The following is a 24,103-nucleotide window of genomic DNA, read 5'->3' on the forward strand; positions in this document are numbered from 1 at the left end:
ATAATCTTGTACTAATAGTTTAAACACATACATACACATTGATATATATATATATATATATATATATATATATATATATATATATATATTTAGTTTTAAAATGTAAAATTAATTAATGATAAGTGAATTTGCTTTACATATTCCATAGATGTGAATCATAAAAATAATGGATGAAAATAACAAATTTAGGTTAGGGGCTCCTAGCTAATTTATTTAATAAAAGGTAGCTCATAAATACGCTGATTAAATTATACTAAATTTTACTAATTTCAGGAAAACATGTATCGATAATAAATATAAGATTTTAAAACTCAAAGTTTACGTTTTTGGTTTATATACCTGAAGAAAAAGATAAAGAAAATTTTTGAACTTCTAGGTTTGAATTTTTTGTGGTTTGCGTACATGATTAAATCTTAATAAGCTATAGTTTTTTTAGATTTAAAAAAAAAGAGATTCGAATATTATTTTAAGGAGATCATGTACTAATGAACCAGATATTTGAGTATTTTAATAAGGACAATTCAATCCACCTTAATTGATATTTTTCTGAATTCTAAGACACCTAACTATAGTTGACTTTTAGAATGTTTTGGGTAAACAAGGAAGTGATCCACTTAATAATTAATCCCCCAATAGTATTGAATCTTAAAACTTGGAATCAATTACGATTAGCATTAAACTGAGCAATGATTATTTATATAATTTAAATTTATAAGAAAATACATAATTATTATATTTAAATTTTAAAAGGTTTTATTAAATATATAGTCCAATGAGTATTGTCCTAAAAATTCAAGCTGATCATGTATTTAAATTCTAACAATCTAAGGAAACACGAAATAAAATATAAGGGCACAGCAGGCCAGGGAGGGGTTAAAGTATAATATGAGAAGATGATGGGACAACTACAATGATATTGACAGAAACAGAGGTGTCACTGGCTTATCGGTCAGGCCATGCATCACCCGCATGCTGCGTGCTGCGGTTCCTACCTGTTGAACATGCAACGAAATTTCGTAATAACGCGTTTTCTGGACTCCATTACTATTTAATAGTGGCAAACAGAAGTAAACCAGCGACGACATTAATCCAACGACATGGCATTTCTAGCGAAGCTTTCGAAGTTTTTTCTAGAGGCGGGGGTCATTGTAGACAGAGAAGCTGTTCCAGGAATGAAGGCCCTCACATTTACTGACCGAGATTTTTTAGTGACGACTCAAGTGGACAAAGAACAAAAAGCAGCGACGATCAAGTCTTTCTTTTTTCTTTTTGTTATTTCTCTTTTTCTTTTTACTTTTCTGGGTTGTATGGTTGCCAGAAGAAACAATCGACGGCTGTCGAATAATAATGGACATTTAGAAGGTGAAGAACAGCAGATGCTAATAGGAAATGCTGCTGAAGCAAATACCGGCTCTGAGCTTGTTGTAGTTCAGCAGAACCAGTTTGAGATCGAAGCAAATACAGCCGTCGACGACGTCCATCATGATCAGGCACACCGCAGAGATTGCTTATCTACTTTTGAAGCAAAGGTCGAAACTTAACCGAAACAAATAAAGTTATCTACGTACTATCATACTACATGTAATTATGAAGCTAAATTATTAATTCCATCTCTTCCAAGATGTTTACTTTTGGTTTCCCTTTCCTGCAGTATACTATCGGGACTCAGCTTGCCCTCGCCAACTTCCTCCTAGAGATTCCTTCAGCTGTTTTGGACCAGATTGCATCGGAGGATTATGTTCTCATTGTGATGTTAATATCCCTCACATCAATGCTTGTTTGCTTTGTTGAGCTTGTCTGCAGAGGTAGGAAGGAAAAAATCACATGGAGGTGCAGTAGTACTGGAAGAATACCGTGGTTTTATCATCCACCTCCTCCAAGTAACAGGCCTTTCGGTACACTGACGGAAATGATTGGATTGGCTTGTGCTATAGCTCAGTGTATCGTTACAACAATTAATTATTCTTTGTACGGTCGACATCATGCTGCCACTATTAAATTCTGTGTTTGGCCTATGATATTCGGTTTTGGTATGTTGTGTTCTAAATTTGTGGGGAAGCCAAATGAGGATGGAGGGGAATCCAGGACGGATCAAGATGGGGGCGATGTTACCCTTAATCAAGCAAACGTGGATCAGCCATTAACACCAGCTCAGTAACAACAGTAAGGGGCAGAGCTGCTGCCATCTACAAATTTTTAATCTTTTTCCACTATTTAAACAGCATTGTTTAGCTATAGACTTTGAAAATTTTATCTGTGATATATATTATACAGATGATTCCTTTTCTTTTGCCCTACTTGGATTTTGGACAAGTACACTAGTAATTCGATAAGTAAGAAAACTAAATAAATATTGAAGAGAAGTGTCAAGGAGGATCTGAAGGAACAACTCAGCATCAGCATCATGGCAATCACGATAGGAAGAACCTAAGACTTTTGCAAAGAAAACACTCTGGGTCCCGAAGTGATTGACAGATATAATAGAACAAATAATGTAAAGCCTAGTTTATAAAGAGGGACGCTGATTCTTATATCATGTAAGCCGACCAAACAGTATTAGATGCATGTTTCAGTTACCACAAAGGTTTAATAAGGCTGTAACTATCTTTAGTTGTTAACCTTAAACTCTAAACCTATTAGGAAAAATATTTGTTTTTTTTTAAAAAAAATTGTGAAGAATAATTTCCTAATAAGGCGATTTCAAGAATAACTATAAAAATAAATTTAACTGTTTTTAACCAAAATTAATTATAAAATGATAAAAATACTCTTAAAACTATTTCAAATAAATTAAATGCTCTCAATTTTTTTCTCCACCCATTTGTTACTTTCTATTTTTCTCTCTCGTTATCCAGTTGTCTCTAATTTTACCACTATTACCGTCTTTCTATCTCTCGTCATCTTGTCAAATATTTGTCGATTTACAGACCAAAAAATATAACATGGAAAGTAATAACATATTCTTAAATTTATTAGTTTATATTTACAAAACTCTCTATTGTCTATTTATAAACCAAAAAGTATGGCATGATGAGTAACAAGAGGTTCTTGAGTTTATTAGTATTGAGTTTTTCAATAATTCAAGTCTGGTAGAGCATGCCTTAGCACGTAACGAAGTGATTCATGTCTTGATGTGTAACATCAATAAGAAGCAGGAAGTTTTGATATGTAACATCTAGTATTGAAGTTTTGATCTTGACGTGTAAAATCTTCTGTTTTGACATTGGTGTTTTGACTTTGGCATGTAACATTGGGTGCTGAAATTTTGATCTTGGTATGTAACATCTATTGCTGAAGTTTTATATGTAACATTTTTTGCTTTGTCTTTGATGTGTAATATTTGGTGATGAAGTTTTGGCCTTGGCGTATAATATTTGATGTTGAAGTTTTGATTTTGACATGCAACATTTGTTGCTAAAATTTTAGTGTGTAATATCTTCTGTTAAAGCATGTAACTTACTTCTTTTTATTTCACTACAATATAAACTCTTGGAATTAAAAGTGTAATAACTTTTTTCAACTATAACAATATGTTTTTAGACCAAACATGTAATAATAACATTTTTTAAAGTGTAACTTATTCTCTATTTTTGTATTTGAGTAGGACATAAACCATATAAACCTTGAAACATCATCATCATATCATTGGAAACGGAACAGAAGCAATTGAGCAAGAAAGTCACCAAAAAACAAGCTGCTAATCTGGAGCAGTTGCGTCGTCGACAGGATTCCTTGGCCTCCTCGGCTTCTTCCTTCTCCGTTGAGGAGGAGGACCCCCATTCCTCTAACTGTGGGGACGTCCCTCTCCCCGAGCTCATGTCCGATTCCCAAGCCGATGCTGGCAATTGGAGCCGATCCGTGGCCTCCATGGATTGGACTGCAGTTGGAGCCCTTACCCGGGAGCTGAAGGACAAGGAGGTGCTAATACGGAGGCAAGCCCAGACAACACGACCGATGGGGAAGAATATGGCCTTTTTGGTGGTGAGGGAGGAGTTATTCACTGTCCAGTGCTTGGCTGCACCGCAATCAGCGGGTGTGAGTCGTCGAATGCTGAAGTTTGTAGCTGGACTTAACCGAGGGACCATAATAGATGTAATCGGTGTGGTATCTGTCCCAAGGAATCCCATCAAGGGAACCACCCAGCAGGTCGAAATTCAAGTCAGAAAATTATATTGTGTGACTAAAGCCATGCCCAACTTACCCATTATTATTAAGGATGCTGTTCGAAGTGATGTTGAAATTGCAAATGCTTTGCAAGTATGTTATATACCTCTTTGCATTCATGCCTTTTTATTTTGGGATTCAATATATTATACATATTAATATTCTCAACCATATGTCTATTCATCGTTTAATCTACTACAGGCTGGACAGCAACTTCCTCGTGTCAATCAGGATACACGTTTGGACTAGAGGGTTATTGAACTTCAAACCTCTGCTAATCAAGGGATTATCCGCATCCGAGTCCAAGTTTTTAATGTATGTCTTCGAGTCTTTGCTAATCTTATGACCTTTTCTTTTTTAAAATTATATGACTACAATAATTGATGCATGTTATTGTGTCTGCAACATTTCTAATTTAATAGGTCTGGATATGCTTTGAAATGCATTTCTCTCAAGTTTTAAGTTCTTCAAGTTGAACTATGAGAGTGGTTTCACTATGTGATGGTTGATTTAATTTCATTCACCCTATATTATGTGGTCTCCATGCTGAAGCTTATTGTTATTTGCTTACTTTAATTCCCACATGCATCTTGTTGCTAAACTTTGTAAATGGCTTCTCAAACAAGTTGAAAAATTCTGCAGATATTCAGGCAGTTCTTGCTATCTGAGGGTTTTGTTGAAATCTGCACCCCAAAACTGACAGCAGGCTCTAGTGAAGGTGGTTCTGCTGTTTTTAAGCTTGACTACTTCGGGCAACCTGCATGTCTGGCTCGGTCTCCTCAACTTCACAAGCAAATGGCAATCTGTAGTGAACAAAGACGGGTTTTCGAGATCGGCCCCGTTTTTAGAGCTGAGCATTCCTACACTCATAGGCATTTGTGTGAGTTTACGGGTCTTGATGTTGAAATGAGGATTAAGAAGCACTACGCTGAGGTGATGGACCTTGTGGACCGATTATTTGTTACAATATTTGATAGTTTGAATGAGAGGTGTGAGAAGGAACTTGAAGCTGTGGGGAGGCAGTATCCCTTTGAACCTTTGAAGTACAAGCCAAAAACCCTACGACTTACATTTGAAAGAGGAGTTCAGATGCTGAAGGATGCTGGTATGGAAGTTGATCCTCTTGGGGACTTAAATACAGATGCGGAGAGAAAATTGGGTCAGCTAGTTTTGGAGAAGTATGGTACTGAATTCTATAATTTGCATCGCTATCCTTGGGCTGTAAGGCCATTCTACACCATGCCTTGCTTCGATAATTCCCTTTATAGTAAATCATTTGATGTCTTCATTCGAGGGGAGGAGATAATTTCAGGAGCCCAGCGTATCCATGTACCAGAGATGTTGGAAGAACGTGCACAGGCATGTGGAATTGATGTCAATACAATATCAATATCAACCTATATTGATTCTATCAGATATGGTCCGGCTGGTCCTCATGGTGGCTTTGGAGCTGGACTGGAGCGTATAGTGATGCTGTTCTGTGGTCTGGATAACATTCGCAAAACTCCACTTTTCCCTCGTGACCCTCGAAGACTTGCCCCCCTGAAGATGTTCTAGAGCATTGCTCCAGCAGGATTCTTATTTTTTGCTTTTATCTTTGAAAAATGTTTGGCATGTTAAAACACTAATACTTTAGGAATTGTTTTAAATTTTCTTTTCATCACCTTCAGCATCTTATTTTACTTGTTGTAACACTGTATCTCTGTGTCTTAAAAGAATCCCTTCTATACAGTCTAAATCGAAGAAAAATTGAAGATAAATAATTGAGTTAAAAATTGTTCAACTCAAGCTAGTTTAAAGGGTATTATCAATGGCTGCAAGTACTTGTTGTTGCAGTCATTCATGATTGTAACTCGATTGAGCTTTGGATTCAGAAGGCTGAAATCCGCATGGTCAGATTGGCAACAAGCTTTTCGTGTTGATTCTTGGTTTCTATTTTCTAATCTCCATCACTTGGCAAAAAGAAAAAAAAAAAGAAAGTTTTAATTTGTGTCTATCGATTTATATTGATCAAGCTGTTTATTTGTTTAGAAAAATTGTTATTGATGCCTTGTAATTATATATTCTATTAAATTTAATGAAAACAATAAATTAAAAAAAATGAAAACATTGACTTTTTTTAAAACAGTCTTATAAACACCCATTCATGTCACATATTTAACATAAATAAGAAAAGAGATGGATTTTATATTATAAATACAGATTTGTCTCTATTTGATGATTATGTTTTTTGAGTTAAAAATGTAAACTAGTAACAAATAGTATTAGGATTTACTTAACTATTCATAATATGAGATTTTTTCGTAAAAGATATTAAAGTTGAAATAAGTTTAAATATATTATAATCCAATTAGACTCAAAATAAGACAAATCTCTCTATTTTATGAATGGAAGAATAGTATAAAACGTCTTATTTCACTTAACAACATATATTTTAAATTGAAATTATGAACTCATGACATTAACCTAAGGAGAAGAAATATATAATAGAAAAGAATTAATTTTTCAACTCAAAAGTTCATGTAAATGTAATATGCAAAAGGCAAATTTCTTGCTTTTTCTTTAAAAAAGTCGAATTTCTTTTTTTAATTAAAAAAATTGCTTCTACTAACTAAAATCAAAGTTATGCATGGTATTTATTGCATAATCTCATTGCTGTAGGTGTTTAGTAGGGAGAGGCAAACATAGCAAAGTACAATTAGGATGGTTTATCCGAGTGCGTGGATAGCTAAGATTGGATGATGTTTTATCAGCCGTCTTCCATTAATATTACCTTCACCCTTAGTCTTCGTTCCTCGGCCCACCGCAAGCACAGGTATGCTCGTTTCCCTCTGAAAATAAGGAGAAAGAAGGGAAAAAAACAAACCACTCCAAAATGAACAAAGGCAAATCCTTTTCTTTGTTCCACTTGCTTTTCCTCCTATGTCTTTTCATCACCCATCTATCTTTCTCTCATGTCCTAGCTGATTCCCACTTCGAAGGATTTGATGCCGAGGACGACGACGCTGTCGACGAAGAACCCTTAGACCACCACGCGATCCGATCGCCTCCTTTAACTCAGTCCGACTCACAGCCCACCCCAGATCCCGAAACCCAATCCAATCCCGATCCGAACCCGGTTCCCACTTCGGATCCCCTGCCCCAATCGGATCTTCAGAAGCCATCCACTACCACTTTCGAGTACTGGGATGAGGATGAATTCGAGGGCTTACCCGTTGAACAACCGCCACCTGAACCTCCAAAAGTTACTGAAAATGCCACTCCCGATGATTCAGATCCAAAGACAACCCCAAAACCCCAAGAAACTGCTGTTTCGAAGAAGTCCTTTACGGTGGAGATTATTTGCGGGGCTTTCTTGATTGCCTTTGTAATCAACTACTTCACTGGTAAACGTGAAAACGAGAACCTTGCGTTGGCATGGGCAGCGAAATTTGCGACAAAAGGTTCAATCTTTGAGAAAAATTTCAGTCTTTTGGGTGTGGGAGAAGCGGAGGACTCGCCGTTACTGTTAAAAGAAGGGCAAAACGTGTTCAAATTCTATGCCAGTGGACGAAGATACTGCCAGGGATTGTTAGCAACGATGGAGCTGAAGAGCAGGCACGATTTGATATCGAAACTGTTTAATTTGGTGGTCCCATGTAAGGATGAGATTAGTTTTGAGGTTTATATGAATGAGGAAGCGATGGACCAGGTGGTTTTTGCGATGGCAAAGAAGAAGGCGGCAAAAGGGATGCAAAAAGAGGTTAGAGATTTGCAGAGGTTTGCTGGGTTGGTGGCGAATCCTAGTGGAAGGAAATGGGTGGCAGAGGAACTCTCGGTGATCTCTGAATCGAAGGAGGTTGCTGGGGATTTGATCACAGAGGCTGTACTTGAGCAGGTTGGTTGGTTGATCAAACTTTTGACTTCTGATCTAGATCTTGATTTGATTTAATGAAATCTTTTATATGTTAATTTGTTGCATGATTGGATTTATTATGATTTGTTTGAACTATGAGATTTTGGTTGATGGTAAAGAAAGTGCATCTTTTGGGGAACCAATGCAGTAGTGTAGTTGGTGCTTGTTTGTGACAGGTTTTGATTTTAATTTAAATTGTTATGTTTTTATTTCTGTGATGTTGGATGATGAGATTTTTAGTCCTTGAAAGTGGTAGAGTAGATTATAGCTTTTCATCTGTTATATCTTATGTTATGAAATAATCTTCTCTGTGCTTGCACAGGGCTGCTTGTTGTACTCACACACTATGTGATTCTTTAGTGCCATAGGATCCTTTGTATTAGCATCAGGGTACTTTAGCAGATTAGCAGATATCAGATTTAGAGGCAAGCATATAAAAAATAAATTGGCTATTTTTCCAAGAAGTCAGTGCTGACATGAATAATACCTGATTTTATGATAAGTGCAGAATGTTTAAGGGCATATCTTTTAGCTTAAAGTAAATTTGTATAAACACCTAGTTTGAGTTGGCAGGTTTGTTAGCCTATTTTGATCAATGGAATTCATAACCTTTTTAGTTGTTGCTGTCATTCCTTTGTGCGGATGGGAGTCCTTTGTGCTTATTAAAAGACCCTAAGTGGGTTGTGTGCAATAGTTCATGGTAAGTGGGAACCAACTGATAGGATTTTCATGTGATTTTATGTTTTGAGGGGGCAGATGATGAACAGTCACTTTAATGAGTCTTCAAACATGTATTTCTGTTAGTTGGATGGAACTGAGAGAACATTGCTACATTAGTAGCTAAATGACATGTTGGTGCTTAATTTGCTGGTGATTTCACTTTGTAATTAAAGAACTTTTTGTGACGAGTTTATCAAGGATTTCTTCTCTGTTAGTTTCCTAGTCTTGTATGGTCAATGCCCTTTCTTTCCTCCCGTCATTTTCGTTCATGGACTCAATGGTGGTTAGGAGCAGGAGTTTTCTTGATTGTGGACTGGATGGGTGGGAACTTGTAGCAGAGTTTGTCTTAGGGATTTCCCATACATCCATTATCTTTACATTCAAGTTTACTGAAGATGATATGACCATGGTGTCTAGTGCCTTTTGTGGTTCATACTACCTTCTTGGGCCTTTTGATGATTATGCTTTTACCTTATATTTGTTCTACTAAGATTTGCTCCAACTTTGCTTGACGGCTCTACCAGTTGTTTTTTTACATGTGCTTAATCAATTGTTACTGATAACCTGCAGGTTTTTGGTGACAAAGCTTTTGAGAAATATGGAAAGGATTTCATTTCGATGCATTTTTCAGACCAACATCCTGGCACACACAAGAAGATGCTTTTGTTCAAGTTTGGTCTTCCTGATGCCAACCGCATGGCTGACATGACTCGCTTGGTGGCTCTTGTACCATACTACATTGATTTAATTGGCCGATACAAGCTCAGCTCACAGGTAGGTCAGCTGGAAGTTTCTTTATGCTAAAAAAAATTATACAATATGTCAATTTCATAATATTCTTAAAATTGTTTTGTTTTTTCTTTTTCTCCTATTACAGGCTCGATCAAAAACTGAAGCAGCTAGAGCGAAGGCTGCTCAAGAGGCATACAAAGAACTTCAAAATGCTAGGCAAGAAGCCTTGCAGAAAAAGAAGGCAGAGAGGAAAAAAATGTTAGAGGAGGCTGAGGCAAAGCTCAGTGCAGATGCGGTTCGCAAGAAAGAAGCCAAAGATCGTACTCGTCAGATGAAGAAGGCAATGCCAAGAATGAAGATGACCCGTGGGCATTAGATGTTTTCATTTTTCTATAGGCTCCCGGCTGGACTCTATTAATATGAATCCTTACTGTAGTTGGGTGTTATTGGCATTTGCAGGATTTTAGTTCCTTGGTTTCTATATCCTCACAGCAATGTATTTTAGTTCTCATTACGTTAGCTACTCTCCAACATCACAACATTGTGGGTTTTGAATGAAGCCCAAGACAGTGCTTCAGAAACTTGATAAACTTTTCCTCCATAGATGACATTTCAGCATTGTTTGGAGCAATTATTATCAAGAAATGATTTTGATGTTCCTGATTATTTCCTTGGTTTCCCTCTTGCTAGTAGTTTTACAATGGTGAAGCCAATCTTAGATGGTCGTCAGTTGGGCACTCAGGAAATGAAAATTTTCAGAGAAGACGAATGTTCTTTTAACTTATATCACATGTACGTTGCTAATTTAAGGTGCTATTAAAAATAATTATTTTTGTATTGATTTTCAAAATGTTTTTAAATTGATGATCAAGAAATCAATAAATTAATCCACATTAGCATGATGGGTCATCGTCAAAATATCACGTCATATAAATTAAAAATAATCTTTTCATTATTATGGTATCTTAAATTGATTATTAATAAAAATATAACGTTAAATTCATTAAAATTGAGATTAAAAAAAATCAATTTTAGCAATACGGACTAACAGGCTTGATGCTAAGGCTTGTAAGAGGCTTAGCCTCCCTAGTCCTAAAATTAACTAGGCCTATATCTCCCTTGGAGAGCAGCCCAATTTTTTATTTTCATTGCATCAAGCCCAAGTATGAGGGTAGTCTCTTACCAATTTTTCATGGACAAGAAGCAAACTTATAGCTCTAGACAAGTGCGACTTGGCTCGGGCTAGGCGCTGGTTTGGAGCACAAGTTTCCTTTACATTAGGGAGTCGCAGCAATGATACCTTTCAATTGAATTTTTTTTCTCTGAGAAAGCCTTCTTGCCCTTCCCGAAAGGCCCTTACCATTGGGATAATTGTTCTAGAAAGGCTCTCGATGGAATCATCAAGAATTCATTTCGATGGTTTTCTTTTCTAGAAGGAGAAAATTAAACACACTTCCATCATTGGACTGAATCAAATGAGTGTAGTTTCAACAGTCGATATTGTAGGTTTTGATTGGCCACTGACCTCACGTGCAATGAACCCCCGTCACTTTCAAATCCATTCCACCATTTCCAATCCATTCTTTTGACTGGTTTGAGATATCTCCAGTCCAATAGGGATGATCACTTTGTTTTGACTATTGGTGATCAGTTAAAAAAAGAAGCCAGCAAAACATGTTCAGCCACAAGCGCCGGAACGATGTTAAGGAGAACATCTGATCTTCTTCTCTTGTGTGTTGTTTCTGATGAAGAGTGGATTCTCCTTTTCCCTCCGAATATGAAACAATTGCATGTAAGCACTCAAGTCTCAAGGCAAACCTTGGCAAGATTGACTGACAAAGGCTTCCTGTTCAAACAAACTGTAGTCCATGAAAATTCTGTTTTCCAATCACCAAGAAACTCATCTTTGAGTCCAAGATGACTGCAATCCTTCTGAGCCAAATGGTTACTATTCAGTATCTGCTTAATCCTTGTGAAAACACTTCCAACGTATTGCAAAAAGGGGAGTAGACAAGATGGATACGTGGGTTGCATGGTGTTGATTTTGGGTTCGTGTTGGTTTGCTTATGGTTTCGAGTTTGACTTGACAGTAGAGGAATCTCTGATTTTTCAGCGGAGAGTGTAACAATTTTAGATCAGTAACTAATTGACCAAAGCGTTTAAGAAGATAACAGATTTAATCAATTGTTAAAAAAGGAAAAGAAAAGAAAAAAGAACAGATGGAGAAACATCTGTAAGCCCACCATACTGCAAGTGATTGGCAACATACATAGGATGCTTCAATATTGGGTTAACTACCTGAATTGTTGACGAACCAGATGACTTTTCTATTAATACTATCTCCAAAATAATTTCTGACGGTTGAAAGAATTATACACCCAGAAAAAAAAATTCCTCAAATTGGAAAAGGAATGGATATGAACATCAACATCAACAAGACATTAAAATAAAATAAGCTCTACGAGCAGTTAACTTATTCAGAAAAAGATCAAAGAGAAATTGTTGAAATTCAATCATTCAACAAAAATCAAATTAGGCAGTTAATCTTGTAGTTATCCTAATATCGATTTTGGATTATTATATAGTATATATTTATTTATTTAACTTAGCAAATTTTTTACTGGTATGTTCAAACACGAAGTGTTACTTCGAACGTGAAAATGACTTTTTTGAATGCAATATGTGACGCAGCTCAGATTAATGAATCGAGGAGTGAGGCACGTCTAAGAGACAGCGATTGTTTCAAATTAATCAGCCGAGCTCAAATCTCTATGGGCTGTTTCGGAATTTTTTTTTTATATAAATCATAGTAGATTTTATTAAATAAGGGGTTACTCAATTCCACAACCCTCTAAAGGGAACAAAAGTTTTTCAATCAGTCTACATCGACTCTTTTGAATCAATCAACCATGTTTAGATTATGATAGATTATTTCAATTTTTTTTTGTGATAAATCATTGTAGGTTTCATTAAACAGAGGGTTGATCAAGTCCACAATCTTTAACAAAAGTTTTTCAATCAATCTATATCCATTGTTTCGAATCAACCAAGCAGGTTCAAATTTCTATCATTTATTTCGATTATTTTTTTGATATGTCGTTGTAGATTTCATTAAATAAAGGGTTGCTCTTTTTAAAAAATAAAAAAAAAGTTACTCAATTCCGCAAACCTCCTAAAAGAACAAAAGTTTTCCAGATGAACGTTTAGAATTGATAGTAAAATATAGAATATTTTCTGATTCACGATGCCGTGTGAGGATGATGATTCTCACTTGGCTAACTGCTTCCATGCCAAAATCAAAAGACATCCGCACCTTTTCTATTTTTATCTAGAACCATCAAGACCATAACATAATTAAAATTTTAAAAAGGGAGTTATCTGTTACCTTATTGCTCAAGAAACTATAATCATAATAGTCAACTACTGCAATTTGATGGGTTATGAGTTTTCTTAATTTTCTAGCCTAGATTAAGACTAACTGACTATCTATTTATGTTTTAACCTTTACTTTGCTCTTGTTTTTTTTTTTTTTTTGTGCGGTCAGATGTGTTCATCGAAAAATTTTATTGCCAAATCCTATAGTTGCATGTCATTTTTGGTATCTTGTAAATGGATTGAGACAATTCCTCTGGTTAACTCATTTTTTCTTTCATTGTCCAAACACCTGGTTCAAATTAAGTAACCAGGCCAAAAAAGTTGGTATTATTCTAGAATGACGCCCAAGAATCATGGTAATCTCTTTCCAATAACCCATGGATCATAAGCAAACTTATAGCTCGGGCTAGGCGTAGGATTCGTAGTAATGATGCCGTTCAATCTAATTTTTCTCCAAGACAAATTTCTTATCCCAAAGGCTCAAGCATAGCAGAAAGACGGACATCCGGGTAGGCCCTTACCAATGCGTGTGGTTGATAGTTTTTGTTCAATTCCACAGTCAAGGTGGGCTTTGATTGGGCACCGGCCACACGTGCAACGTATTCCAGTCGCTTTCTGAGTCCATTATTTTGATTTTCTGACCTCAGTTGTACCTTTCTCTAGCAAAGTTATTTTTTTGTTATTGAGATTGTGTTTACACCCAGTGAATTGCCTCTAGTCGACTTGACTCATTGCAGCACAAATTTGTCAGCTAAGTGCTGTTAATTTTTAGACTTGACCTTGGTGCCACCAACATTGTTTGATGTGGACAGTAGAAAACGCCACCATTTGCTTATAATTTCTCTTCTTTTTTTTTTCTGAAATAACATTGGCTTATAATTAATTTTGATTCATGTGGTTGTGGTACTCTCCTTGAATTTCTTCGATATATTTTAATTATTTTATTTATAAATTATATTATTTATTAAGTTTCGTATATAATTCAATTTTTAAGGGTTAAAGGTTTAAGATAAATGTTGGTACTTCGATTTTAGCTAGGAATCCAATTTGTCCATGCTCAATGTAGAAGAAATTGTGGTCCAAGATAATGTCTAGGAAAGGTGAGTGCCTTTCCTCACCTCAGAAGATTCAATTACATCCAGAAAAAGTGCCTCTAGTCGACTTGACCCTTTGCTGCACAAATTTGAAAATTTTCTGCTGTTAATTGAGATTTGACTCTTGGCTCCACCAGTACAGTTGATTAAGATTCATCGATCAAATAAGACATACAGGATGATGAATTTGTGTTTTACTAGAAAAACATGTTCTGCCACAAGCGCCGGATGTTAAGGAGAAGATTAGAAACTTCTTTCTTTTCTATTTTTGCTTTGCTTCCAATGATGAGTTTAACTACGTACTTGGTGCAGAGTAGATTCCTGATCAGCAGCCCGAGCGTGCCATCGTTTTGTGCAAACTGGGAATGTATCGACAGATGGTGTGGGTGACTCGCGAGAGGCAAGGGTCTTTTTGGGGTTCACGTACGCCCATCGCCCGATAGAGTTGAATATTAAATAAATTAAAGAGATTGCCAGCTTTGCTTAGCTCATTCGGCTTGCTGCTTACGCCTTATTCATTTCTCTTTCAAACATATTTGTTCATTGGATATATATGGTATGTACGAATTGTCGTCAGCTTTAACTTCTTGGTTTTTTTCTTTCACTTGAAGCAAATTTGTGAAAGTTTTATTGGGTTATTTGCACAATTTAATATTAGTTTTATGGTTATTATATCGATTAAATTACCAACATAATTATTTATTTAAATATGATATAGTTACTTGCTATGAATTGCTGAGCAAAAAATTACTTGTTATGAATTAATAAGCAACTTGACGTCTTTAAAAAATTAAATTGTATAAAAATTGATGTTAATGGGAAACCTAGTTTGTTATAACCTAGCAAAAAGAAAAAAAAAAGAACCCTTCATGCATCATAACTAATTAATAAAGAACGGAAGAATTAAAAAAAAAGGTAGTATAAAGATGAACATTCAACAAAGTCATGACAAGGTACTCAATCAGTCCAAAATCACCAGCCAAGAGATAAGAAAATTTGGGAACATGGCATTGTAATCAGATCAGCTCATGCCAAGTAAATTTTGGGTTTCTTTTTTTCTCAGTCAACAGTAGAATTTTATCGAGTATCAGAAATTTGATAGACTTATCAACAAAGGATCAGTGAAAGAGAAGGCATCGCCTGGTACATAACAGCAAATGTCGGGCAGAGAGTGTATAAAACATCATGAAAATGCCACCTGGGAAGAATACAGCAGTGCAATGATCATACAGCAATTTTCATTGCTGGGGTGAAGGCCCCTGCTACAGAGGTGGCTTATCACGCAGTCAAGCAAGCTCCTTCAGAGTTTGAGTAAAATAGCAAAGTACACCAAATACCCAAGAAGATCAGAAGCCAGAATACAGAGTGGGCAAGCCCCATAGCATAGTGCCAGAAATAAGATGCCAGCAACAGCACAATGTTACAATGTAGATCACGCGGAAAATAACAGCAGCATCAATATGTTCTCAAAATGCACATAAAACTGACAGAGGCAGACAACATAAGATGGCAGCGGTAGCAACACAGGTTGTCATGTAGATAGAACAGAGCAAGTGGCAGTTTATAAACACACTGTTGGTTGGGAAAACTCTGTTAAAACACAAGCCATATCAAACCAAATTCCAACAGTTTTGGATAAAACAGGAGCATGAGTCAATTTTTGGTTTCTTTCTTGTTTCAAGTGTCAATTGTTTGAGTTATGATTTTGTTTTCTACTACCTCTTTCTTTTGTTCTGTAGAAAATTTTGAAAACCCATAAAGTAAATAACGAAAAATTAGTAACAAAAAGGTATTAATCAAACAAAAATTACAGAATCTTTAATCTAAAATTACAAAGGTACTAGTAAATAAAAACAACAGAAGCATACAATATTTACACAAATCCACTAATTTTAGATCTGCCTTGTGCTTATGAAAGAATCACTATTACCACAATGAGAATTAGGAAATTACTCAAATTAAAAAAGGAAAATAAAAATCGAACTGAACATGAACAAGAGAAACTATTGAAATTCGCTCATTCAAAAAAACTATACTAGTAATTAATTAGTTAATACTGCTACATAATTTTTATTTGGCAAGATGAATGAGATTGTTAGAAGAAGAGCACAGGAAGCACCAATTGCTGCTGCACTAACAGAATCAACTGCAGCAGCCGCAGTCAAAGTCAGAGCATCTAGCACACCAGAAACAAATGCGGCTAAGTCAGCAGAACAAGTATCTAATGCAGCAATTGGTGCCTCTTCTGCTCTTCCTCTGACAGAGAATAGGTGGGTGCTTCAAGCTTTGGAGCAAGGATATGAAAATAAAAACCAGAATATAGTGTTTTAATCATCCATAACAAGCAACTAGGAATTTGACTACCTAGGTATTTCCCCATGAAAACAACAAGATCTGGCTGCAACCAAGAAATAATAGCAAATGCTAATTAGTTTACCAACAAAAAAGAACTTGTATGGAGAACTCACTGATATAGGCTGAAATAACCAGATAGTTATCTCCATATCCTGTTGAAAGGGTTGAGTTTCACCGGCCGACGAACTGACATTAAAGTTGGTTTTATTTAATCCACCGGAACCCTTTAAGGATCAAGGGAGGAGGCAGTAAAGCAGGTCAACGGGAGGGCAACGACTTGGGCATGAGAAAGACCAAAAAACTAAGTCCTTTATGGGACTTTTCAATGCCCCTAAGGGCTAATCAAACCATACAAAATGAAATCAAACAGCTACTTTAATCAATCATCTCCACTGGCAAAGAAAGAAATCAATCATCTTTAAAATAATAATAATAAAACAAAAACTGTAGACCCGTAACTCACAAGTTTATAATTATTACTATATAAAACGATAAACATGGAAAACATAATAAAACAAAAAAACAGAACCCAAAAGATTAAAAAGCATATACAATATATTAAAATTACACCTACAGTATTCTCCACAACCCAATTCTCCAGAAACTATAGTTCAATACTAGCGGGAAATAAAACAAGACGAGACAATACGAAATTGGACTGATCAACACAAGGCCTTGTTCAGCAGAATTCCCTTTGGACTATGACCCTCCACCTTGACAGGCTTGGAGAAGCTCCCGTGCTGCTGTTCTATCTCTCTTTGAACTCGTAACTTCCTACCATGGTTTTGAGTGAGCAAATACTGCCGTCTATCGAATATCCGCAACGGGCTGTGCCAAAGTCAAATCTAAATTCGCTACTCCGTCATATGGACTGGGTTGTCCTAGAACCAAGTCCAAGCTAACCCTTCCAGTATTTGTGGAATATGCTTCTCCAACAGCTTGACTAGTGCAATAGGCGGCCAGTGAACCACCCCCATTGAGATCAAAGGGCGCCTTGATGTCTCTCTCTTCTTTGGTCTTATAGCATGCATGGAGCGGTGGTTCACGCATGGTAATGCAAATACCCAACTTCGTTTCTGTCTCAAGTTCAAGCTTGAAGTGAGGGTTACTAGTCGCTTCATCAATCACACTAGTGGCAAATATCCCGCCAGGTGGTTTGGCAATAACATGATCAACGAAAGGGACCGGCGCATCAGCTGCAGCATCGGCTAGTTCCATGAAAGCTCCCTCCTGTTTGACTGGTGCATTAGCCTTACGAAGTTGCTGTTGCTTGTGCCTAAAGTTGCTGATTTTTGTGCGGCTTGTGCCAGTGGTTTCATCTATCTCATGATTCGAAGAGAGAGCCCGAGCAGAAAGAGCCACGGATGGTGTGGCTGGCTTCTCCACTTCAACCCTATAGTGGAAAGCGCCCGCTTCATCTTGCACTTTGTACATGGTGAGTTCCTCGCCGACATGGAAGTCATTGCAAATAACAAAATTTCTCCAACCACGGGAGAAAACAGGTTTCTTGTACCCATTCTTGCGGACAGAGCAGACAATTGGCCACATCTTTGTGCCATACATAAGGGGAATTGTCACGGCATGGCTCCCATTAAAATCTGGTAAGAAAGGCAAGATTTTTGCAGGGATCGCCAACCTTTTTGTGATGTCAGTGTCAGTCAGTGACTTTGAGAATATCTTTATTGCTGGAGGCATGGTGGCCGGTGGGTGAAGGCTGTCTGAAAATTTTAGTACTTCTAGTTTAGGAAGAGATAGTGATAGGAATCCTGCCGTATATAGAGACACAAACGAGCTGCGTCCAACGTTGAAAATCCCAAAAGAGATGGAACACTTTCGAGGGCTAAAATGGTAAAACGGTTTCCATTGCTTGAATCAGCATTTGCTGCTGGGAAACTGGAACATACTAACATAGTTTTCTACGTGAATAAAATCATTATATTCTCCGAGATAAGCGTCCACTAGACAGTTTTTGCTCCACGTGTGAAAGTTTGAGGGCTAAAACGGTAAAATCGGTTCTATACTGGTGGTCGCTGCATTGAGAAATCAACAACGTCCGTTGGTTATCTGTTGGTCCATGTGTGAAAGTGCACCCCACCAAAAATGTAGATTCAATTCAATTCAAAGCATTATGCATATTTCACATGCTTATTCCACGTCGATGACCGCCAGCTCGTGGTCGATGCGACGTTTTCATCTCTTTTTTCAAAGGGCACTAGTTGTCGTTGTCAATGCAGCCCACTGAAGACGAAATCGCCCACTAGAATGAAACAGCCTGTTAGAATCAAACATTGAAACTATATAAGCCACGGAATAAATGATCACGACTTCTAGTTATTTAATATGGGAGCTTTGGATGTGCTCCCGGAATCTAATTTGCTTCACATCTATACAACATTTCATGCCCAAAAGTTCAAAGGACAACGCACTATCATGCACAACGGCCTATCAAGCATTTGAAAAGTTCAAATGACTATGAAGAAAGCAACAGGCAAGGTGGTGAAAGCTAGCTGAACCCTACCAGTGGCATATATAATCAAGTCTTTTATATTCGATTTTTCAAACATTGGAAATTAGTAATCTTTTGTGGGGCCTTTGATTAGTATAGAGAGGTTGCTTGCACCGAGGATGTTTGCCTGCCAAAAAGTAAGTTATCTAGAAAGAACCATTAAGAGCATAACATACTTAACAACTAAGTTATCTACTTCCTTAGGAAATTGGGACTTTACTTCCCAGCAGATTTAATACGGTGTATATATGATGGATGCTCCCCATTGTGATGGTTTTGATATAGTCTGATTGCATGCAACATCTTAGCTGGAGTTTTTGGGAGCTATATTGTAACTTTTGACAAGTGTTCTAGAGGTGGTGTTGTAGTTCTTTGGTGCTTGGTCTTTATGTTAGACGGTTTTGTCAGTTCATCCCAGTGCTTTATTCTTTGCTTTGCTGGCTATTTGTTAGTTTTGTAAACTCTCGATTGCTTAATAAATATTTTTAGTTTAACAAAAAATCAGTATCCTTGGAGGGAATTTGATCAACTTTGCTATAGGACAGGCTAATTAAATGAGGAGATTAGTGTCTTTTTTTCTTTGTTGAGTTGACAATATTCTTGTTGCCATTCAGCTAATTTCAACTCGATATGGAGCTAATTGTCTGATTATTTCATCCTAGATCAGTGAGCTCTTTATACATTTTTTTTTCTTTTTTGCTCAAACAGGTTCATATTATGAATAAAAGTAAGCTGAAATAGCCTCACAGTCCAAGGAAATGAAACGGCCAATTGTCATTACAATCGCCACTAAACACCAGAACTCAGAAGAAAGAATAAATACAGCGTTTTGATTTATCATCAAATAATGCCACTTTACGAGAAATAAATAATAGGTGGCCTGCTCGTAACACTCGGGATTGCGAGGAGAAGATAGTCACAGCAATTCTGACAAAACTGGGCAGAGGCAGTAGCTCCAAAACAGAGGTGGGTAGTGAAATCAGCTTCAGTGGTAGCTGCAGCAATTCAAGGCCTTCTCACCAGCATGCGCAAAACATAGTCGATCTGTCCACTCCAATCTTTGTGTGAGAGTCAGCGGAAAAGTTTGCCTCCCTGTAGATTTGCGGTAAACTAATTAGCATTCGCTATTATTTCTTGGTTACAGCCAGATCTTGTTGTTTTCATAGGGAAATACCAAGCAAGTTCCTAGTTGCTTGCTATATTGGCATCATACATATTGTATATAGATGATTAAAACACAGTATTCTGGTTTCTTTTTTCTTTCATTTTCATGCTCCAAAACCTGAAGCACCCACCTATTCTCTATCAGTGGAAGAGCACAAGAAGCACGAATTGCTGGATTAGATACTTGCTCTGTTGACTGAGCAGCATTTGTTTCTGGTGTGCTAGATGCTCTGACTGTGACTGCGGCTGCCGCACCTGATTCTGTTAGTCCCAGTACATAGACAAAATCAAGAAATTGTACAATTCGTTTCCGTAACCTTAAGGGCATTCCCAACTAAGGCAGCAAAGAGACAGCCTAAAAGCTAAAGCAACAAGCAAAAAGTCTGCAAAAGTCAGAGATCCTGAAGCAAATCAAAGCAAATAATTTGAGAAGAACTGTCCTTGTTAATGCCATCCGCACCTCAAAATGGTTACTAACCATTGCCATCAATCCATTCTGCTTCGGCCTGGAATATGCTCATCGTTATGTCATCAAATGTAGCCGGGATGTCCAATACAAGGCAAGATAGAGGACAGAACTGGATAAACTACAAATCTACAATGGAAATTATAAGATAGAAGGACAGAGCTGGATAAAGGCAAGGCAATGCATGTATAGTTCAGTTTTCGTATTGAGTCCACATTCCCTCAATTCTCTTTTCTGGATGATTTTCATCTATAACAGAACAGAAAGCAGACAGTCCTCAAGAACCTAAACCAAGCTAAATGAAATACATAAGGGGGGAACTTATAATCAACGGCATTAAGCTACTGTAAAACACAACAGTGAAAGTCACCACTACGTTGAGAACATAGAATCGCTATCCACACCAAGCTTAGCTCAGTTTGTGTTGATGATAACTTTGTTTCAAACATGCTGGTGTTGCAACAGTAATCATCTGGGTTCACGGACTTGGTCCTTTGACCCTGCTTTGCTCATTAATATGGGGAGATACAGAAAGAGAGAGATGGATTATAAAATGCCAAGGGAAGTGGATTATGTAGTAACAAATGATGTGAGATCTCGAAACTGTTAGGGGAGGAGATAATATTTCTGATTACAGATGAGATTTGGCGTCAGGATTCTTATCAGGAATGGGGAGTTTCTTTAATTTAGTACCAATTAATAAGTATACGTATTAGACGATGATATTGTTAATATTTACACAAGTGAATACTAATGCTGCCTACGTTTGATGAACTACATTCTCTTTAGTATTTATAATACAATGTCAGATACCACAAGGCCTTGGATACCAATTCCTTCAACTCGGGATGCTGTGAAACACCGTGCCGGTGCGGCATCCCCTTTCTAGTTAATAATTGTTGTATGGCAGTCCTGACCCTGGCTTCTTCCATAGCCTCAGCTGTAATCAGCATTCACGGCAAGGTAGCAGATAAGCACCAATCCATGCAACTGCTGTGTCCTTTCACCATCTCTCAGCAATTTCATCAAAGGCTTTACAGCGTTGAACTCGATCATTGTCCTTGAATGCGCTTTGCAAAGATAATTGCCTGGATAGGCAAATTTTTGTTAAGCAACGATAGCTTCCGTTGCCACTTCTTGGTGCAGATTGCCAAGCTGCGACACCAAAACACTAATCACGTGATGACTTTCTCGTTTTTTGAAAATTCTCGCTAAGGAACCGATCGATTTGATGGCAGGAACTTGCAGTTTAGGGTGATCCTCTAATTCTTTAATCACCCTTAAGAGCTGTTCAACGATAGCTTCTGCACGAGGAGAATTGGTCTTAAATGTTTTGCATCTAAGATCGAGATCCGATTCGGCTACGGCAGTGATTTCCATTATAGTCATCAAGCAATTGTACTGGAATTCACCATCCTCCGCTTCCACCAACTTAGCCAAGCAAAACATTAATGCTTCTGTCTCGTCTATCATCCTACTACTATTTAGAACGCTCCCAACGTTAAGCATCGATAAAGCTTCCGCACAACATATTTTCAGCTCAAGTGGAGAAGTTTCACTCAGCATTGGGGCTAGCTGCCAAATCAATTTTTCTGTAACCATGCAAGACCAGGCCGAAAGAGTAGATGAATCGTTGCCGAGGAATTGAGGCAACGAGAGAAAGATTTCATCAAAGGCGCTGCCGAAATCGGGGTTGTACAAGATAAGAAGACACTTCATGGATTCGATGGAAACGTCTAAAAGGTGGTAGAGCTTGTGGATAGTGGTGGCTAATTTTGATTTTGTGCCGGTAAAGAGTCGGCAAACTGATGGTTTTGCGTCTACACTTGCAGGCCAGGGTTAAGCCTCCTGAAAGATCTTTTTGTATGTTCATTGTCTTGTAAGTTTTATTTAATTTTTTAGATAATTAAGAATTAAATAATATATAAAAGTTTTTTTTTTTAACTATTAGTGTTTTTTTCTGTTTGGCCTCCTTTTTAAACATATTCTAGCTCCACCGTTGTCTATATCCATTGTTCCAAATCAATCAAGCAGGTTCAAATTTCTAGCACTTATTTCGATTTTTTTTTATAAGTCATTTTAGATTTCATTAAATAAAGGGTTGCTCTCTTTGAAACAAAATAAACGGTTGCTCAATTCCGTAAACTTCCAAAACGAACTGACAACCGTTTTGAATTGATAGTAAAATATGGAATATTTTTTTATTCACGATGCCGTGTGAGGATGATGATTCTCACTTGGCTAACTGCTTCCATGCCAAAATTAAAGACATCTGCACCTTTTCTATTTTTATCTAGAACCATCAAGACCATAACATAACTAAAATTTTATAAAAGGAGTTATATATTACCTTTTTGCTTAAGAAACTATGAATTAATCATAATAGTCAACTACTGCAATTTGATTGGTTATGAGTTTTCCTAATTTTCTAGACTAGATTAAGACTAACTGACTAACTAGTAATGTTTCAACCCTTCACTTTGCTCTTGTTTTTTTTTTTTTTTTTGTGTGCGGTCAGATATGTTGGTGTTGTCATCGAAAAATTTTATTGCCAAATCCTATAGTTGCGTGTCATTTTTGGTATCTTGTAAATGGAATGAGACTATTCCTCCGGTTAATTCATTTTTTCTTTCATCGTCCAAACACCTGGTTCAAATTAAGTAACCAGGCAAAAAAGGTTGGCATTATTCTGGAATGAAGCCCAAGACTCATGGTAATCTCTTTCCAATTACCCATTGATCATAAGCAAACTTATAGCTCGGGCTAGGCGTAGGATTCATAGTAATGATGCCGTTCAATTTAATTTTCTCCAAGACAAATTTCTTATTCAAAGGGTCAAACGTAGCAGAAAGACAGACATCCGGAAAGGCCCTGACCAATGCGTGTGGTTGATAGTTTTTGTTCAATTCCACAGTCAAGGTGGGTTTTGATTGGGCACCGGCCACACGGGCAACGTATTCCAGTCGCTTTCTGAGTCCACTATTTGATTTTCTGACCTCAATTGAACCTTTCTCTAGCAAAGTTACCTTTTTGTTTTTGAGATTGTGTTCACACCCAGTACGTTGCCTCTAGTCGACTTGACTCTTTGTTGCATAAATTTGTCAGCTAAGTACTGTTACCTTGGTGCCACCAGCGTTGTTTGATATGGACAGTAGAAACTCCACCATTTGCTTATAATTTCTCTTTTTTTTAAATAACATTGGCTTATAATTAATTTTGATTCATGTATTTTCATTAATTTAATCTGTATACTTAAAATTTAATCAATTTAATTTATCGATTTTGAAAATTAAAATATTTTAATTTTTTAATATCATTAATATTTATGATTAAAAGTGATTGCATTAACATTGACTTGATAAATTTTAACATGCTGACATAATAATATTATGTGATATTGACATAATAACGTGATAATATTTTAAAATATAAATTTCTTCCCTGTTTAGCATGGACAAATTAGATTCGTGGCAATTGATACCCTTGGAATCTAATTTTTCCACAGGGTAAAAACATAGCAGAAATGCAGACATGACACTTCCCGAAAGGCTTTTACCATTGTTCTAGAAAGGCATTTCGATCTAGTCATCAAAAATTCATTTCGATCAGTTTCTTTCTAGAAGGAGACAAAG

At 36.8% G+C, this 24,103-nt stretch overlaps 1 protein-coding gene, 1 long non-coding RNA gene and 3 pseudogenes across 2 annotated transcripts; 4 read left to right on the forward strand and 1 right to left on the reverse strand.

Moving 5' to 3' along the window:
* Window positions 1–1,097: 1,097 nt before the first annotated feature.
* LOC148763901 (uncharacterized) lies at window positions 1,098–2,167 on the forward strand (annotated as a pseudogene).
* A 1,649-nt stretch (window positions 2,168–3,816) lies between these two features.
* Window positions 3,817–5,354, forward strand: LOC18607201 (aspartate--tRNA ligase 2, cytoplasmic pseudogene; annotated as a pseudogene).
* A 34-nt stretch (window positions 5,355–5,388) lies between these two features.
* On the forward strand, window positions 5,389–5,721 carry LOC148763902 (aspartate--tRNA ligase 2, cytoplasmic pseudogene; annotated as a pseudogene).
* Window positions 5,722–6,937: 1,216 nt separating this feature from the next.
* On the forward strand, window positions 6,938–10,177 carry LOC18607202 (uncharacterized protein At5g49945-like). Its single transcript, XM_018116354.2, has 3 exons — window positions 6,938–8,041; window positions 9,350–9,553; window positions 9,657–10,177. Exons 1-3 carry the CDS (start codon window positions 7,040–7,042, stop codon window positions 9,885–9,887), a joined length of 1,437 nt encoding a protein of 478 aa, XP_017971843.1. The 5' UTR covers window positions 6,938–7,039; the 3' UTR covers window positions 9,888–10,177.
* Window positions 10,178–14,913: 4,736 nt separating this feature from the next.
* On the reverse strand, window positions 14,914–16,714 carry LOC18607203 (uncharacterized). The gene is made up of 2 exons (XR_001926418.2): window positions 16,449–16,714; window positions 14,914–15,278 (listed from the first exon to the last, which is right to left on the reverse strand). It is a non-coding gene; the product is annotated as an uncharacterized LOC18607203 (long non-coding RNA).
* Window positions 16,715–24,103: the final 7,389 nt, after the last annotated feature.

This window comes from Theobroma cacao, chromosome 2, assembly GCF_053813885.1.
Source record: "Theobroma cacao isolate CCN51 chromosome 2, ASM5381388v1, whole genome shotgun sequence".
In the NCBI taxonomy this organism is placed as follows: Eukaryota; Viridiplantae; Streptophyta; class Magnoliopsida; order Malvales; family Malvaceae; genus Theobroma; species Theobroma cacao.

Coding starts and splice junctions, on each gene's coding strand:
- LOC18607202 (XM_018116354.2), top strand. CDS start 7,040: ATGAACAAAGGCAAATCCTTTTCTTTGTTCCACTTGCTTTTCCTCCTA. Junction 8,042..9,349: donor CAGAGGCTGTACTTGAGCAG/GTTGGTTGGTTG, acceptor GATAACCTGCAG/GTTTTTGGTGACAAAGCTTT. Junction 9,554..9,656: donor GATACAAGCTCAGCTCACAG/GTAGGTCAGCTG, acceptor CTCCTATTACAG/GCTCGATCAAAAACTGAAGC.